This window comes from Salvelinus sp. IW2-2015, unplaced genomic scaffold (genome assembly GCF_002910315.2).
Source record: "Salvelinus sp. IW2-2015 unplaced genomic scaffold, ASM291031v2 Un_scaffold83, whole genome shotgun sequence".
Taxonomy (NCBI): Eukaryota; Metazoa; Chordata; class Actinopteri; order Salmoniformes; family Salmonidae; genus Salvelinus; species Salvelinus sp. IW2-2015.
The window spans coordinates 2323175-2342694 of record NW_019942514.1 but is presented as its reverse complement, the minus strand read 5'-3'; the positions used below and the strand labels follow the sequence as shown (position 1 = coordinate 2342694).

At 44.4% G+C, this 19520-nt stretch overlaps 2 protein-coding genes across 5 annotated transcripts in view; both read left to right on the top strand.

The window, feature by feature from the left end:
• The window catches only part of pacrg (PARK2 co-regulated), a 270269-nt gene extending 268876 nt beyond the window's left edge, over positions 1-1393 (top strand). Inside the window, exon 5 of the mRNA XM_024135096.2 lies at positions 933-1393. Within this exon, the coding sequence (XP_023990864.1) occupies positions 933-1093 (161 nt within the window). The 3' untranslated portion in view covers positions 1094-1393. The remainder of the gene's footprint in view (positions 1-932) is intronic.
• A 13295-nt stretch (positions 1394-14688) lies between these two features.
• The window catches only part of qkia (QKI, KH domain containing, RNA binding a), an 84385-nt gene continuing 79553 nt past the window's right edge, over positions 14689-19520 (top strand). For all 4 annotated transcript variants that reach the window (XM_024135095.2, XM_024135093.2, XM_024135094.2 and 1 more), the window contains exon 1: positions 14689-15136. In XM_024135095.2, coding sequence (XP_023990863.1) covers positions 14992-15136 — 145 coding nt within the window. In that variant the 5' untranslated portion in view covers positions 14689-14991. The remainder of the gene's footprint in view (positions 15137-19520) is intronic.

The following is a 19520-nucleotide window of genomic DNA, read 5'->3' as shown; positions in this document are numbered from 1 at the left end:
TCTGGTAAGTGGGCGGCAGGTCTCCTACCTGCCCTTGGCCACCAACCCTTAGCCCCCCCAAGAAATTTTTGGGAATTACTCACGGGCTTTTCGGGCTTCCGTGCAAGACGCGTCCCCTCATAATTCCCGGTAGCCTCTGCTCTCCTCAGTGCCTCCAGCTGTTCCCATGGGAGGCGATCCTACCAGCCAGGATCTCCTCCATGTGTAGCAACCCTTTCCGTCCAATATATCGTCCCATGTCCATTGCTCCTTCTTTTCCTGTCCTTACTCCGTTTACTCCGCTGCTTGGCTCTGGAATGGTGGGGTGATTCTGTAACGGCGGTCCTCCTCCTCTTCTACCGAAAAGGAGGAGTATTTATCGAACCAAGGCGCAGTGGAGTTTGAACACATATTTATTAAACAAAAACAATAAACGATCGTGAAGCTAAATAAACGATGTGCACACACAGGCTACAAACGTTAACATAGACACGAACTTGTACTAAACTAACAAAACAACAAACGGTGTAGACAGACCTATACGACGAACTTACATAAACAAGAAGAACGCACGAATAGGACAAAATGACTACACAAAACCGAACAAACCGTAACAGTCCCGTATGGTGCAAACAATTACACAGACACGGAAGACAATCACCCACAACGAACACTGTGACAACGCCTACCTAAATATGACTCTTAATTAGAGGAACGCCAAACACCTGCCTCTAATTAAGAGCCATACCAGGCAACCCAAAAACCAACACAGAAACAGAAAACATAGAATGCCCACCCAACCTCACGTCCTGACCAACTAACACACAAAACTAACAGAAATAGGTCAGGAACGTGACACCCTCTCAGCCCATAACACCTACTGTATCTGTGTGTGTGCATGCATAGATCTCAGACAATGACCTAACACCTCGCCTCCCTCTCTATCTCCACAGTCAACTCGGGAGACGGCATCGACTACAGCCAGCAGAAGAGGGAGAACATCGGAGACCTGATCCAGGAGACCCTGGAGGTGTTTGAGCGCTACGGGGGTGAGGACGCCTTCATCAACATCAAATACATGGTGCCCACCTACGAGTCCTGCATGCTCAACTAGCTGGATGGACACCGCCGCAAAGACCCAACATCACTAACCCTTTCTTCCCCTCCCCAACTCATCCTAACTTGAGCCAACCTCTCCACACTACCTTTGTGACCCGTTAAATGACTCACTGCAAGTCATTATTATTTTTCACCTGTCTGTGTAATTTGGGAATGTGCACTGTGTATTTCTACAACTGTCATACGCTTCTTTGTCAGTTCTTTGTCACTTCACTTGTGAACGCGGGGTTCAAAAACAGAACAAAAGAACACTCACTCAAATGAATTCTCATTAAAAGCAATATTGTCGGATGCATCTTCCTATGTGTTGCTGCACTTTAATGGGGTTCTCGTTGGTGTAGACTAGATACTAAACGACCTCCTCTTTTCTACGAGTTCTCGCGACTACTTTTTGTTATGTTCCTGTGAATGAGAGTACCTCCATGTACATGTACATTTTACCCTTTGGGCACAACTCAAAAAGACCTTTACATAACAGCTGCTGAAATAATATGCAGCGGGACCCAATTATTACCAAAAAATTGTACAATATATCCCTGAAATTCAAATCTGAACCTCGAAACCAGTTCCACAGCTTTTTTTTCCAGGTGGGTGCAATCAATTATCAGGTAGAACAGAAAACCAGCGGTAGTCCGGACTTTGTACGGTAAGATTTGAATACCCCTGCCATATATCATCGCAACGCGTTACGAATGTAATAATAATAATAGTAATACTTGTAATAATAGTGTTATTGTGTGGAACGGAAGGCAGTCGGACCCCTACTACTACTGCTGCTGCTGGGAAGTCTCCGCCCTCCATCCCATGCCGGAGCGTGCCCAGACATGTCAGGAAATGCCTGGTGGATTGAGGGCTAGCAGCATTCCAAGGGCTGCTCACTCRTTGTCACAGAACACAGTAACCTGCTTTTTTGCCTTTGAACCGTATCCCAGACACACACAGCATGTGTGTTTGTGTGAGTGTGAGACCGTTTGAATGCGTACTCATGCATGTGTGTACTCATACCTGTGTGTACGTGTGCACGTACATACGTGTGCATGTTGTTTACCTCCAACACACTCCAGTGTGACCTGGTAGGGAAGCAACACAAGTCCGTTTCTTCTACAGCATTGCCTCTCACACCAACCCAACCCAGTCACACCATCATTGTGTCTCGTCAGTCCTCTCTCTAAGGCTTGCCTTGTAGTAGCCTAGAGTACAGCACTTAATTAGGTTCTCACTCAATAAGAGCCTCTCCCCGACAACAATGGCAGAATTAGTCCGACTGCTGCTCACATCACATCACACCACGCCGCCGACTCACCAGAGAAAGACACTCACAAAGACACTCGCCCCAGCTCTCATGGTAACTAACGTCTACCACAAAGCATCTTTACAGCTGCACAGGGAAATAAGTTTGGCACGAGACAACTTCATAACATCTTATTGCTCATATGTTTGGGTGCTTTGTATGTCTCTGCCAAAGGTTTATATGTTGTTGATGCTTAATACAGTAAGTCTATCATTCATGGTTTAAAAATATCCCTTCCCATAACAGTATGTTTTCTCCACTACTCCATGACTGGATCAATTCACTCAGTGCTACAACTTCAGAATTTGAGTCCGACTCCACTTCTCTTCTCCACACAAAGGGTCTGTTTTGAGCTCGATTAGGTCACATCAAAGGAACTAATCTGTGTCAAATAGAGTCTGTATTGTGTGTCGATCACTCTGGACCAATGCTCATTTAGGTAGGTGAGAGGGCATAAGCGGAAATTGACATTGGCCTCCAGCAGGGCTGATCAGTAATGTAGACACGCACACACACACACACACACACACACACACACCACCACCCACGTGTACACACATACACACACACTGGCATCCAATAGATCAGAGTAGTAACACACACATAAACCCTACTAGCATCAAATCTAGGCAGTGTATTGGCCTTCTACATCCAAACGTTTGTCAGGTGTGCGCTACTGGTAGCGAAGTCAGGTGCAGGAGAGCAGAGAGTTGTGAACAGGCGCACACTTTATTGAGGCAGGAGAAACCAACAGACAAACGCAACTGCGTCAAAACCTCCAGCCCATAGGCAAAAGTGCAAAACGCGCAAAACAGTCACAATAATTATTTTTAACAATAAACATTTTCGTGAACAACACGGTATAAGCAAACCAGTCAGGCGCGTCAACAATAAACACGTAACACAAACAATTTCACACAAAGACATGAGGGGGAACAGAGGAATAAATACATGCGGTGTGATTGGGGAATGAAAACCAGGTGTGCAGGGAACAAGACAAAACAAATGGATCAATGAAAAATGGAGCGGCGATGGCTAGAAAAGCCGGTGACGTCGACCGCCGAACGCCGCCMGAACAAGGAGAGGAGCCGACTTCGGCGGAAGTCGTGACAACGTTAGAGCCAAGCAACAGAGCAAGAGCTGTTCATGCAAGGGGAGTGCAAACTGAAACAAGCACGAAAAGAGAGCAAATAAGGCATTATTTGGCCTCATCTGAAGCTTTGCACTAGACTGCGTCTGATTTGCCTCAGACCGGATCACTGGCGTGGAAGGCCCAGCGTGAAATGAAATGAGTTGAATTTTTGTTTTTGTGTTCTCGAAATGAAATGGGTCACCTTAAAAGAGCAACATTCATTTCCGAGACCACTGCTGCTGACCAAAGTCTAACTTCCCTCTTGAAGTATAATGAGCTATTTTTCACTTTGTCACCCTGTGTGCCAATCCAAAAACCTAGAAGCGCTTTGTTCCCAAAACTGAGAAAATCCTTTAAAGCTGCAAGACTTTGTCCTCTACAACTGATAGAAAAAAGGATTTGAATGTTTTTTTATTCCAGATGATTTTAGAGGGTTCGTTTGATTCACTCACTGCCTAATGTGAAATTTCGGCCTGCTGGGTGTTTTGGAGTTTAATATTGATCWACACTTTATTCAAACGTTTTGCAATACCTCTGTATTTGGGTGTTCAGGTTTTCCTGATATCCTATACATGTGTTGAGAATATTAAGGAAAGTCTCTGGCTTTGCTAAAATAGCACAAGCCCCAAATCCAAGGTATGAAGTTGCTGATAGTATTTGTGCCGTGTAAGGTTTCCTATAATGTTAGCATTGTAAAGCTGTGTGTGTGTGTGCGTGTGCGTGTGTGTGTGTGCAAGAAAATAAACACTAAAGAATGTGGGAGAGAAACCACAGTACTGTAAAGAAAGTACAGTACTGTAAAGAAAGCACTGATCTGGTTTGACAGACTTCAATAGTTATGATTTCTGTGTACAAACATTCAGCACATCTATGGAAAGAATTCAGAGCAAGGATCTGACACCTATGCAATGTGAGTGAAGCCTTCCCATTGGGTCCTAATGTAACCGTCCCCCGAGTCCTACAACAACCCACTATAGGCATGCCCATTGCCCAATGAGTGCCCCGGCATTTCTGCTCTCTGGCCCTCTTCCACCTTTGGTACAGGGTTGTTAATGGAAGAGGGAAATAGCTTTCCCTAATCCCCAACCTGGCCTTATCCTTACTCTGTGCTGCAATGTGGCCCCCTGGAGGGTCACCCCAGACCCTGGGCATTCCTGGTGGGTGCAGTCACTCAGCGCTACAAACTTTGCCCTCGACAGCTGCCTCCGCGGCTCACTGAGTGGCAATAAACCCCCCCTACAACTGGCCCAGCTAGAGCTAATGCCATGCTACGCTAGCCCTTCTGTTAGCGCTTGTTCCATTAGCTCGCTGGCCACTCTGCTGCAGAAGGTCACTTTCACAGAGCTCAAGTGTGTCCTTGGTGTGTCTCCGTCTTGCCGCATCATAGCGGTGGCAGGCGAACAAAGGCTTTTGTAACGGTGAGCCAACAGAGCGACACAAAGGCGATGGAAATAGCCCCGTTGGGCGCTGTGAACGAATAGGAGTGTCTGAGAGAGAGAAAGAGGGGGGGAAAGAGAGCGCAAGATATGGAAAGAAGAGAGAGAAAGAATGAGAGAGAGAGAAACAGAGAGACAAAGAAAGCGTGAGGGAAAGAGAGAGAGCAAGAGACAGAGAGATTGCGGCAGAGTGTGTGTGTGTGTGTAAAGGCAGAGGTTTTGAGACAGTGGCGAGGAGGACTCCTGGAAAGAGAGAAATGGATCCCGAAAGAGGGGGACAGGTGCTGTTGTGTCACCTGGTGGGAAGTGAGCTGTCTAGTCAGTCAGCTGCAGAATAGGACCGCAGGTTGCGGCCAGCTCCTCTCACACACTCAACCAGACGGGGGAAAAAAACAAAGGTAGAGGATCGCTGACAACTGGACCTTTTACGACACGACTGTGGCTCACTTCTCTGTACAAACAAACTGTGTGTGATTGAACCTGTTTCTGTCTGTATCTTTCTCCCTCTCTCTATTCATCTCATTGTTGGTTCTACGCCATATTATAGAAACTTTTTTGCAACATCCACCTACACACATCGCTAGGTGACAGGTAGCCTAGTGGTTAGAGCGTTGGGCCAGTAACTGAAAGGTTGCTGGCTCGAATCCCTGAGGTGACGAGGTAAAAATCTGTTCTTCTGCCCCTGAACAAGGCAGTTAACCCACTGTTCCCCGGTAGGCTGTCATTGTAAATAAGAATGTGTTGTGAACTGACTTGCCTAGTTAAATAAAATAAAATGTTTTGTTGTGCTCACAATGACTACTGGCTGGTATTGTGGTGATCCTAGCCAGTTGTGGCATACCTGCACCACGGCACACTCCAAACCCACTGACCTCCTTCATGCAGTTCAGTGCAGCAATGTGTCTCAGAAAGCTGGTCTCAAAAGGCAGATAGAAGTAACGATGAAGGAAGGGGAGGGCGGCGCAAATGAAATAAACGGCCCACGTGGACGTTTTTTCGCGGGCACCATGGAGATTTATTTATCTCCGGTGCCAATGCACCAGGTGTCAGATCTGAGGTTTAATTCAATTCAAGAGTAGGATAAGGGGGAACACTTTCAAAGGAAGCTCGTATTACGTTTGCCTCCTAGTACTTTCTGAAATAAATATTAATAAACAGAGATGCCGCTATAACCAATACAATCTCTCCATCCTATTTATTTTTTGACCTACATGTGTAGCAATATAGTGTGTTTTTATTATCGGTGTAGAACCGTCTGTATGCAAATCTCACAGGAGACTTTACTACACGTTCAACCCTTCTTCTCCTTGGAAGGACGTGATCAATGAGGAGGCTCTCACTCCAGGTGCCCTCTTCCTCTCCCTCACCCGCAGGTCTTATTAAATTTGTCTGAAGAAATTCGCCTTGGCCCCTAAGACTCTCATGAACTTCTACAGATGCACCATTGAGAGCATCCTGTCGGGCTGTATCACCGCTTGGTACGGCAATTGCTCTGTCCGCAACCACAGGGCTCTCCAGAGGGTGGTGGGGTCAGCCTAGCGCATCACCGGGGGCACACTGCCTGCCAACCAGAACATCAGCACCTGGTGTCACAGGAAGGCCAAGAAGATCATCAAGGACCTCAGTCTGTTCACCCTGCTACCATCTAGAAGGCAGAGACAACATAGATGCATCATAGCTGGGACGAAGAGACTGAAAAACAGCTTCTATCTCCAGGCCATCAGACTGTTAATAGTCACCACTAGCCGGCCAACAGCCAGTACCCTGCCCTGAACTTAGCCACTGTTACCACCCGGTATTCTACCCTGCACCAGAGAGACTGCTGCCCTATGTACATAGTCATTGAACACTGGTCACTTCAACAATGTTTACATATTGTTTTAACCACTTCATATGTATATACTGTATTCTAGTCAAGCCTCATCCTACATAACTACTGCTGTACAAATCAAATGTACATGTATATATAGCAATTTTTACATCAGCAGATGTCACAAAGTGCTGATACAGAAACCCGGCCTAAAACCCCAAACAACAAGCGCTGCAGATGTAGAAGCACRGTGGCTAGAAAAAACTCCCTAGAAAGGCAGGAGCCTAGGAAGAAACCTTGAGAGGAACTAGCCTCTGAGAAGTTGCCAGTCCTCAACTGGCTGTGCCGGGTGGAGATTAAGGCCATTAAGGCTAGATTGTTCTTCAAGATGTACACACCTTTTCTATTCATATACTGTCCATAATGTTTATACACACCACTATATACACACACATACAGTTGAAGTCGGAAGTTTACATAYACCTCAGCCAAATACATTTAAACTCAGTTTTTCACAATTCCTGGCATTTAATCCCAGCAAAACTTCATTTTTTTAGGTCAGTTAGGATCACCACTTTATTTTAAGAATGTGAAATGTCAGAATAATAGTAGAGAGAATGATTTATTTCAGCTTTTATTTATTTCATCACATTCCCAGTGGGTCAGAAGTTTACATCCACTCAATTAGTATTTGGTAGCATTGCCTTTAAATTGTTTAACTTGGGTGAATTGTGGCCCATTCCTCCTGACAGAGCTGGTGTAACTGAGTCAGGTTTGTAGGCCTCCTTGCTCGCACACGCTTTTTCAGTTCTGCCCACAAATTTTCTATAGGATTGAGGTCAGGGCTTTGTGATGGCCACTCCAATACCTTGCCTTTGTTGTCCTTAAGCCATTTTGTCACAACTTTGGAAGTATGCTTGGGGTCATTGTCCATTTGGAAGACCCATTTGCGACCAAGCTTTAACTTCCTGACTGATGTCTTGAGATGTTGCTTCAATATATCCACATAATTTTCCGTCCTCATGATGCCATCTATTTTGTGAAATGCACCAGTCCCTCCTGCAGCAAAGCACCCCCACAACATGATGCTGCCACCCCCGTGCTTCACGGTTGGGATGGTGTTCTTCGGCTTGCAAGCGTCCTCATTTTTTCCTCCAAACTTAATGATGGTCATTATGGCCAGTTCTATTTTTGTTTCATCAGACCAGAGGACATTTCTCTAAAAAGTAAGATCTTTGTGGAGGTCTACAATTTTTTTTCTGTGTCATGCACAAAGAAGATGTCCTAACCGACTTGCCAAAACTATAGTTTGATAACAAGAAATTTGTGGAGTGGTTGATGGTTTAATGACTCCAACATAAGTATATGTAAACTTCCGACTTCAACTGTACATACAGTACCAGTCAATAGTTATAACACACCTACTCATTCAAGGGGTTTTCTTTATTTTACTATTTTCTACAATGTAGAATAATTGTGAAGACATCAAAACTATGAAATGAAACATATGGAATCATGTAGTATCCAAAAAAGTGTTAAACACATCAAAATATATTTGAGATTTGAGATTCTTCAAAGTAGCCATCCTTTGCCTTGATGACAGCTTTGCACACTCTTGGCATTCTCTCAACCAGCTTCATGAGGTAGTCACCTGGAATGCATTTAAATTAACAGGTGTGCCTTGTTAAAAGTTCATTTGTGGAATTTCTTTCCTTCTTAATGCGTTTGTGCCAATCAGTTGTGTTGTGACAAGGTAGGGGTGGTACACAGAAGATAGTCCATATTATGGCAAGAACAGCTCAAATAACCAAAGAGAAACTGCAGTCCATCATAACTTTTAGACATGAAGGTCAGTCAATCCGGAAAATGTCAAGAACTTTTAAAATTTCTTCAAGTGCAGTCGCAAAAACCATCAAGGGCTATGATGAAACTGGCTCTCATGAGGACCGCCACAGGAAAGGAAGACCCAGAGTTACCTCCGCTGCAGAGGATAAATTCATTAGAGTTACCAGCCTCAGAAATTGCAGCCCAAATACATGCTTCACAGAGTTCAAATAACAGACACATCTCAACATCAACTGTTCAGATGGGACTGCGTGAATCAGGCCTTCATGGTCGAATTGCTGCAAAGAAACCACTACTAAAGGACACCAATAATAAGAAGAGACTTGCTTGGGCCAAGAAAGACAATCAATGGACATTAGACTGGTGGAAATCGGTCTTTTGGTCTGATGAGTCCAAATAAAAATGTTTTGGTTCCAACCGCCGTGTCTTTGTGAGACGAAGAGTAGGTGAACGGAAGATCTCTGTATGTGTGGTTCCCACYGCGAAGCATGGAGGAGGAGAKGTGACGGTGTGGGGGTGCTTTGCTGGTGACACTGTCGGTAATATATTTAGAATTCAAGGCACACTTAACCAGCATGGCTACCACAGCATTCTGCAGCAATACGCCATCCCATCTGGTTTGCAATTAGTGGGACTATCATTTGTTTTTCAACAGGACAATGACCCAACACACCTTCAGGCTGTGTAAGGGCTATTTGACCAAGAAGGAGAGTGATGGAGTGCTGCATCAGTTGAACCTGGCCTCCACAATCACCCATCCTCAACCCAATTGAGATGGTTTGGGATGAGTTGGACAGCAGAGTGAAGGAAAAGCAGCCAACAAGTGCTCAGCATATGTGGGAACTCCTTCAAGACTGTTGGAAAATCATTCCAGGTTAAGCTGGTTGAGAGAATTCCAAGAGTGTGCAAAGCTGTCATCAATGCAAAGGGTGGCTACTTTGAAGAATCTTAAATATAAAATATATTTTGATTTGTTTAACACTTTTTTGGTTACTACATTATTCCATATGTGTTACAGTATTTMAAATGTTTGACTGGTACTGTATATACTACATGACCAAAAGTATGTGGACACCTGCTCGTCGAACATCTCATTCCAAAATCATGGCATTAATATGGAGTTGGTTCACCCTTTGCTGCTATAACAGCCTCCACTCTTCTGGGAAGGCTTTCCAGTAGATGTTGCTGCGAGGACTTGCTTCCATTCAGCCACAAGAGCATTATTGAGGTCGGGCACAGATGTTGGGCGTTTCGATMTGGCTCGCAGTCGGCGTTCCAATTCATACCAAAGGTGTTCGATGGGGTTGACGTAGGGCTCTGTGCAGGCCAGTCAAGTTCTTCCACACCGATCTTGAAAAACAGTTCTGTATGGACCTCGCTTTGTCGTGAAAAGGCCTTCTCGAAACTGTTGCCACAAAGTTGGAAGCACAGAATCGTCTGGAATGTCATTGTATGCTGTATCTTTAAGATTTCCCTTCACTGGAACTAAGGGGCCTACCCCGAACCATGAAAAACAGCCCCAGACCCTTATTCCTCCTCCACCAAACTTTACAGTTAGCACTATGCATTGGGGCAGGTAGCGTTCTCCTGGCATCCGCCAAACCCAGATCCATCCATCGGACTGCCAGACGGTGAAGCGTGATTCATCACTCCAGAGAACGTGTTTCCACTGCTCCAGTCCAATTGCAGTGAGCTTTACACCACTCCAGCCAACGCTTGGCATTGGACATGGTGATCTTAGGCTTGTGTGCGGCTGCTCGGCCATGGAAAACCATTTCATGAAGCTCCCATCGAACAGTTCTTGTGGTGACGTTGCTTCCAGAGGCAATTTATTACTCAGTGGTGAGTGTTGCAACTAAGGACAGACGATTTTTACGCGCTTTGGCACTCGGCGGTCCCGTTCTGTTTGCTTGTGTGTTCTACCACTTCGCGGCTGAGCTGTTGTTGCTCCTAGATGTTTCCACTTCACAATAACAGCACTAACAGTTGACCGGGGCAGCTCTAGCAGGGCAGAGATTTGACCAACTGACTTGTTGGAAAAGTGGCATCCTATGACGGTGCCATGTTGAAAGTCAATGACCTCTTCAGTAAGGCCATTCTAATGCCAATGTTTGTCTATGAAGATGGAATGGCTGTGTGCTCGATTTTATACACCTGTCAGCAATAAGTGTGGCTGAAACAGCCGATTCCATTAATTTGAAGGGGTGGCCACATATTTTTGTGTATATATATATATATGTATTCCRGACTCTGACATTGTTCCTTATGATATTTCTTAATTTATTTTTGTTTTGGGGGATTTGTCTGTATTATTTTGTATTGTTAGGTATTACTGCACTGTTGGAGTTAGAAACATAAGCTTTTTGCTGCACCTACATAACATCTGCAAAATATGTGTACGCGACTAATACATTTTGATTTGACTCACAAACATTCTCCATACTCCTCTGCCTCATACAAACACACACACGCATGCACGCACACACATACACACACACACACACACACACACACACACACACACACACACACATGCATGGACAACATACATGCACACGCACACACTCTCTCTTTCTTATCTGCTGTGGGGCAGGAGTACCCCCACCCTGTTTACAATCATGGTTACAGTTGTAGCATTGACAGGATTTCCACCTGAGCTCTAGCCATTCGTAGACTTTTCAGATGTCTTCTCGCAGTTTGTCCCCAGTTTGTCAGAGTGACCCATGGTTTAGGACGCTGTAGGTCATTGGAGTGCCATTAGGCTGACTTTTGTCCCGCTGACTGATGAATGGCAGGCAGGTTGGGGGAAATTTGTCCTATCAAGAGGTGGCTGCAGCTGTTCTAGTTCTATCAACCTCCCTCCCTCCTCCCCCTGTGACAACAGCCACGCATGCCATTCCACCGAGTGGACGAACCACTAATAGAAAAAGGCAATGCGCCAAGGTGACCTTCAACAGAAGCGCTATTCCATGTAACATCTGAGGACTTTTGAACAATAACACTTGTTACACTTGCAAACCAAGCTTGCCATCTCTTCACCAAATCCATCATCCATCCATTCATCCAATGCCATGTCGGGATCAGCCCTGCTTTAGGGTGAAAAGGTGAAAAGACTCAAATATATCATTGAGAAGGTGCCAAGGAGGTTATGGAAAATGTTGCCTTAGAAAACAAAATATACAGTCCTTGGCTTTTACCCCTCCACTCTCAGCGACCAGCTGCGCCTGTGACCTGTGGCCTGTGGCCTGTGGCATTTACGGACAGACAGCGCCTGCCCGGGGCTTGATTAGAGCACTGCATTGGTGCCGGGGAGCCACATCCATCATGTGATATCTGTCGCCACGCTGCTGACTGGATTAGAGTCCTAATCCACCACCACCCAGGCTGACGGAGCTGCTGATTGCTGAGGATGGGTAAAAAACGAGAGGGTAAAAAAAGAGGGAAAGGAGCCGCTCCACTTTGAGCCTCCTCTGACCCCCCCCCCCCGACCTGTGGAGAATGGAGGAATACTATTGACCCCCCACCCCCATGCACTAACACACACACTGCATCTAACCCCCTCCCCACCAAACACACAACCACACAGGGACACACTTATAATCATCTCAGGTACTCAGAGGTCTCCTGGGGTTCATTTGTGTGTGTGTTATGTACAGTATGCCTTGTTTTACCCACCGCCAGCCTCTCAAACAATGTGCTTACTTCTCTTTTCTATTTCACCCTCTCTCTCTCCCATGGATTTGTCTGTAATTGACCCAGATTCAGGCAGCATATTTGCCTGTAGGTATCCAGTAGTAGGCTATAGAACACAAGAACACAAATGGGAAAGAAAATGGGTTTTGTTACGCACATTTTGTGCTGTGTGTATGTTTGTTAACAGGGCCTTTGGGCCTCAGCATCGCTACTGCTGTGATAGAGAATGTTACAACAGCTTTATCACAGTGTTATCTCAACCTAGCTGGAATAATTTCCTTGACTTGCTTGTGGCAGTGGCCTCTGATGCCAGGAACTGTGGCCCCTCAGTGGCCCTTTAACACCCTCTTCAAAAGGAGCTAAACGAACGCATGTTCACAAAATAATCCGGAGCCTCAATAATTGGATTAATTGTTAAAAGGAGCCCGTGTTATTAAATAAAATATGAAAACACAGGGGTTGGGGGTGCAATGGGGGTGATTAACACTATATCTCAGCTGTACACTAGCTCGCTGCCAAGACAGTCACTCTCTCTCATACACACTCACACACATCTACACCACGAGCATGTGACCCAACTTAGAAACAAAGCCAGGCGCAAGGTACAAATTACCATGCGCGCCAATGGAGATAAAAAAATAAACACATTTTCAAAGCTTGAAATAAATGCCAGATCTTTTTGATTCCCGAAATCTGTGACTTTTCTCGATCACTTTGGTTCAAATAAGGGAGGTGGTGAAAAAGGGAAACATAAAGCAAACACCATGAACAATTTGGCTATCTCTGAGTCACAGAAAATAAGGGTTTATTTTTCTATCTTCCTAGTTTTTTCCCCCTGTATTGCCCAGTGTGTTATCTCTCCTTTAAGTAAAAGGGACCTGATCCAGTTATCTATCCTTTAAAAATAAAAATCCAGATATTTGTGATGTGTTTTTACCGCCGGTATTGCGTACATTCACAGCAGTTCTTTGGTAATTGGAAGAGAGGGGGCACACATATCTTACCCCAGGCGTAAATTGCATGTTGGAGGCTTTTTTCCTCTGACGGATGGCAACACAATCATGTGGATAAATGTCTTAAGATCTGGTATGTCAGTGTTAATGATATTTCTACTTTGTTGTCTTGTTCGATGTACCACAGCTTGAGATGGCTAATTGTAGCAGCTTAGTGTGAGGGACAGATATTACAACAACACAATGTTTTAGAATTACAATGATTAATAGACCTCATTCTTTTTCTATGGGCAAACATATCACATCTCCCCTCCTGCAGTGATAGATCCAGGGACACGTTCAGCAGGACACGTTTTGGAACATGCATATAGAAATATGTCATGTAGAACAAACAATGCTCTCCAGCATGTAGAACAAGGAATTATGTCGGTGCTATTCACTGCATTTCTATCTGCAACGTTTGACAACGTTTAACAACTGAACGTGGCCCTGGAATGAAGTGTATCACTGAGGGCTGACACRACGGCTAAAGCAGGTCACAGTGCAGCTGGTTAGTATTCATACGCCAAAGCAGAGGGACTACTTCCACAAAAGGCRGATAGACTACAGTGAACCAATTGAATAGGGGCCAAGGTCAAATTCGCAGATTTAGGTGGGCCGCGCTGTCGACAGCTGCCAAAATTAGAACATGACAGGGTTTCTTTGAATTAGACAATTACTGAACGACCCAGGTGGCTCCATTGTGTGGGCTATTGATCATCTGCATTGAGTTCAGCTTCAATGGATATGGAAAGGTCTGTCCAAGTAAGGGGCAGGCCTGTTATAATAGCCTAGGCATGTACTGATTATTGTCACATTGATTAATTCATCCAAAGCGGACCTTGAGAGGTATTTTAGGGAGCTGTTTTCGATTTTAAATGTCATGACCCGTGTCTATTTTGGTCACACAACTAATAATACAACTGTTGGTTGTCCAATATTAATAATTATATTTATATCATATCACAGTTGAAGATGCGAGGGGGGTGTACCATAATATTGAATATAATTATCTCCATCAAATTAAAACATTCATCATTATCTAAGTGGTGAAATGTAACAATGCTTAATTTGCAATATTTCCAAAGTATCCTATGCTTTTGATTTCGCTGTAAACTCCTGAAATATCCTATTTAGGGCTSTGATTAGGATATATCGGTAGTTACAGAGAAACGTTAGAGACAAACGACAAGGTACAACCTGTGTATGAAATCTGTAATTAAACGTCCACTGTATTCCATGCACTGTATTGGCTCTAATCTTTGTGTAGCTCGTGATACCTATTGGCACGTCACCGCCTTCATGGTGCAGTACCTTGTCATTATTGGTTATATCATCAGTCCCTTGAAAGCGATTCTGGCCAATAGGTGAAGAGGAGGACGAACGCTTTCGGTTAATACTCGCTCGCACTGACAGTGGTTAAATTGATACGTCCCTGGGCGCACAGAGTAGAGGAGAGTACACGGCGAACGAACTCTTTGGGAGGAGATAGTGGTTATTTTTTCCTCTCCGCTCGAACAACAACAACTTAATTCAGATATTGCACACAGGGTCGTCAAACTACAGCGATYGAAACTTGGGGGGAACCAAAGGATTTGATCTGCAAGTTTTTTTTTTTCTTGAGCATTTTTTAAAACAATTATTTTCATAAGAAAGGATTCTGTTGGAGGCTCGCTCGCACTCTCGACGCAAAGATGATGGTCGGGGAGATCGAAGTGAAGGAGAGGCCGAGGCCGAGTCCCGACTATTTGATGCAATTGTTGAACGAAAAGAAGTTGATGACCAGTTTGCCAAATCTGTGCGGCATCTTTACACACCTTGAAAGGCTTCTCGATGAAGGTAAATGCCGCCTTGAGAAATGGGGAGGTTGGGAGGGAAATCGTATTTCTCGAGMTCGGTGGGCATTCTTGCTGCAAAGAGCGCAGGCATGGTAGCTAACTACATAGCCCGGCTAACATGGCAGGCTAGCGAGTTACAGTATCGCAGAGCGCAACACAACTTCTTCTTTTAACTTTACAAATTGAGAACTTCGAGGAAGTGAAACTAGTTTCTTGCACCATTCAACAAGGATTTTCTCTCCAACCAAACCTCAATTTATTTGTAGCTAAACATGTCGTTTGGCTTTACATGTGACGACGRAGTATAAGTTTTTAGCCCGCTAACTAGCTAGCCAGGACCGATAAACTAGCTCGACATTTTCTTACCAGTGTATCCTAGTTGTAGGAAGAACCTGGTTGAGAACTGTATATTCTATTGTAGCCTATCCTGTCAAGTATGATTATGGGTGAATAAGAGTTTGTTTTTAGAGAGCCAGTCTCCACGTTTCATCGAACTCGTGTGAAATGGATTGGTAAAAAATTAGCAAACTTGTCAGGATAAAACGTGCCAGCCTTCGTGGACAACCTTACGACAAAGTTGCCTATCAAACACAATGCATCTGTCTGTATTCACTCCATAACAGCTCGTTTTTGTTGGGATAAAYATGCATACACTATTTGTTTATCAGCTGCCTGATGGAATTGCGCCACATCTGAATGTTCCTCGACTGTTGCGGKTCGGATTTTGAAACAATGGCTCGGCAGTGGTTTGCCGTGAAAATATTTCTAGTTCCGTTAGATTTGCARCTAATGGTGGTCTTTAGGCTAAAATGTTTTTATTAACCGCGAAAACAAGTATCGACTGTTTAGGTAGGAATTGTGTAGTTTGTTCATTCTATAGTATAGTTTTGTTACTTGCCTTTGTCAGTGCCATCGTCTCAGCCACGTTGTCGCATGATATTTTCTAGTCTGCCACTTCAGATCCATGGTTTACATAACTATATACTGCTATTGCGGCCTATTTCTGTTAGGGAAAAACTGCATTATTGTATATAACTACATAGCTGACTCAAATAACCAACTCATTTGAATCGGCTGTGTAGCAAAAAACAAAACGTGCAAGACCGAGTTTGGGAAACCCTCCAATGTACTATTCATAATGGGAGTCTTGTGTGTGGTTTATGTAATTGAGTAGGTGACGCTAGAGAGCGCCACTTCCCCCTCACTGTCCTGCCCTTATCTGGACAGCTGACATCTAGTCACTTTTCTGGAAATAAAGATTAGTGTCGCTATAGTGCGTTGGTATTGCGAAAAATATTCCGTTGAATCTAGTCTGGTGAAGTACTTTCTTGAAGACTGAGTTTTATTCCAAATATAGGACCATAATGTGTCATGTTTATCTCATGGTGCACATTTTTACCAACCAGTTCAGTCAAAGGAGTATTATCACCTGTAAAACAAGTTGTTTGCACTGTGACATCTGAAATACCTCATCAGTCGGCTTCTACCTCTCCAGTCTACCATAAAGCCAGTTTAGATAAACTCACAACTTTCACGAAGCATTGCTGAAATGAATTCTAGAGAGGTGGTTTTGGAGATAATAAAAAAAATCACAGGGGGGTTGGTTGGAGATGAGACACCCTAATACATGCAAACATGTCTGTTCTACCAACAACAAAAAATTATATATATATATGATTCTTTTGTTGCTTTAACCCCTGCTCACTCAACCCTTTCCTTCCCTCCCTGCTGTTTTTTCAAGGGAGACAGGAAACTGGGGGCCTTTTTTCTCTCCTGAATTTCATCCTGCCTCCCTACCCCCACTATTGTACCCAAACTCCTCCAGATAAGAGGAAAATGGACCAGGCACCACAGTGTTTCGCTCTTGCTGAATCGGTTTACCCAGCCAGCTCTGGAAGCCTGGCCACAGTGAACGCTCACCTGGCAGCCCAATGTGGCTGCACCACCCTGGGCTTTTTACTCAAGAGTATTGGGGGAAGTTTAAGAGACTGGGGCTGAGCCCCCCCTTCCCTGGCTGCACATGAGGTTTCACAATTCACATGCTGTCTTCTGCGCTTTCCAGCTCTACAGTTTWCTGGGCTTACCACAGCAGCCACCCAAACTTTACCCCTCTGTCAAATGTTGAGTGTGTGTGTGAGGAAAATCACCCCAGAGCAGGAGGCTGTCTAGGTGCAGCCCTCTTTGCGCACTCTTTGGACTTGCATTTTCTGGCGTGAGCCCATCCCCATTTGTAGTGCACTACTGTAATATTGAGTGCAAACGTCACCTGAGTGTGGGGAAAAGCATTACCATGCCATAGCAGTATGATGTTTATAAAGCAGACTGCTGCTATTAATCACAGTGGGAAGCTAGTCGTGTGGGGTACATTTGCGTGCCATTCAGGTTATTCAAATGCCGACCACGGTTTCAGTAGTTGGCGAGGATAAACGTTGCAGTTCATTGTGATTTCTGTCTGAGGACAGCTTGCAGACTGCAGTGATTTTGTTTATTTAACCTTGGGTTATTGTGTGAATAATTTGATTCCAATGAGGTGTCAGCAGATTTTTCCAGGAAGTAGTTTATAGCCTGGGWTTCTATTTTGGTTCCATAGGAAGTGGCACTATAGGAATCACACCTGTCTAGTACATTTAGTCAAGGTGACCCTGGTACCTGCTGAGTGACTGAATGACAACGGGAGTTGGCTGAAGGAAATACCCTTGGAAAACAGACTTACATTTTTTATCTCCTGATGTTTCAGCAGCATTGTCTTATGGAGAAGTACACTGGAAAGTTCTCATATTGAGAATAATAATTTACTCACAGGTAGTGTTGCATGGGATGCTGAAACATCTCTACTTTTTGAACGCTAGAACATGTAAAATGGTTCTGTTGTAGAATTTTGATACTTCTGTCAAATTTGCCTCGCTGATCAAGTCTGTATTAGCGCAGCTGATGTACTCTTTATAGCTAAAGTGCACCATGTCTGCTCCAATTAACCTGCACTGGGAGTCTAGGCTGCGTCATGTTAACTTCTGTGACACATGAGTAGGGAGCCGAGGCAGAATGGGCTAGAGCATTACAATGCAATGGGCCTTGGCTACATCTTGATTTACCCAGTCTATCAATAGCATTTATTTGAAGGGTAAAACTCTAATATAATGGTAGTGTTAGATTGGTAAAAGCCATTTGTGCATGAATCAATTAGACTCAGCATAATGGATGTACGTTTTTGAACGTAGTGATGTTAAACTTAAAAGATGTCCAGTGATTGAATGGCACGGTAGCCGAGTTTGTCTGTATTAAGTGCCATTTGTCTGACTTGCTAATATGCTTTGATTTATCATGATACGAAACCTGGTATTGAAGTCACTCTGGTATGGCRCCACTACTCAACACTTTGCCTCGTCTCACACAGAAATGCACTTTGACCACATGACAAGATGCCCTCTGTCTAAACCGAACAGCTGAAGCAAAGTCGGCTGGAAGGGGAAGGAAGTTAAGGTTCTCCTTCAGAGCTCTGCTGACAGCTGCGGACACACGCGTGCGTAGACAACACACATTCCTGTGCCTTCAACTTGGTGTGTGTGCGCAGCTGTTTCCATGGCGAGGGAAAGGCAACATCACGAGCATTAGCCTCTGTGATCCCCTTGTGTAACAWCTACTCCCGGTTCCCTGGTTTAGCTCGGCACCAAGATGCGTGTGTTGCCTAGGTCCTTGTATTGCGCCAGTCAAGGTCATTTGACTTGACAGGTGTTTTTGAAAGCAGGTCATCTTTCTGTGGTGACACCTGCCAAGTTTTTGTCWTGTTTATTATTACATTATCATCACCCCAACAAGCAAACTTGTTTAAACAAATTGCATTTTCTGTTGGCATGGAGATCCTATAACATTTTGTAAGGCAGCTGAAGTACAGGCATTTGGTTTAGAGCCGGTAAGGGTAAGCACTAAATCAGTATAGACTAGAATCAGACTGTATAGTCATCTCTTTGGATGTCAAACCCGATTACTTTTTACTCGAACCTAATCTGTTTTGTTCAAAGGCCGTCTCTACAATCTCCATCTAACCCTTGCAAGTCGCGCGTTAGAGCAGACTAATTCTCCGCTAACCGAAGAGTTAGCGGATAGAGTTGTTTACGGTTTGTTGCTGGTGTTTAATCAGATGCTTCCCTGCGATGTGTCATGTTTTTTAGAGGAGTGGATCTGTTTAGGCACTGGAAGTCCCCTGGGACAGTCAGGGTTTAGAGTTGGCCTTAATAAAGATTACAGAAGAGTATGCGGTTCTGTGGGTCTATACCCAGTCCCGACCCGTTGCCGAGGCACTTCATTTCCTGCCGTAGGGTGACYCTTTGCAAGCACAGGGCAGGGCTAGATCTGCACAAACCTTCGACATGCAATCAATTTGCCAT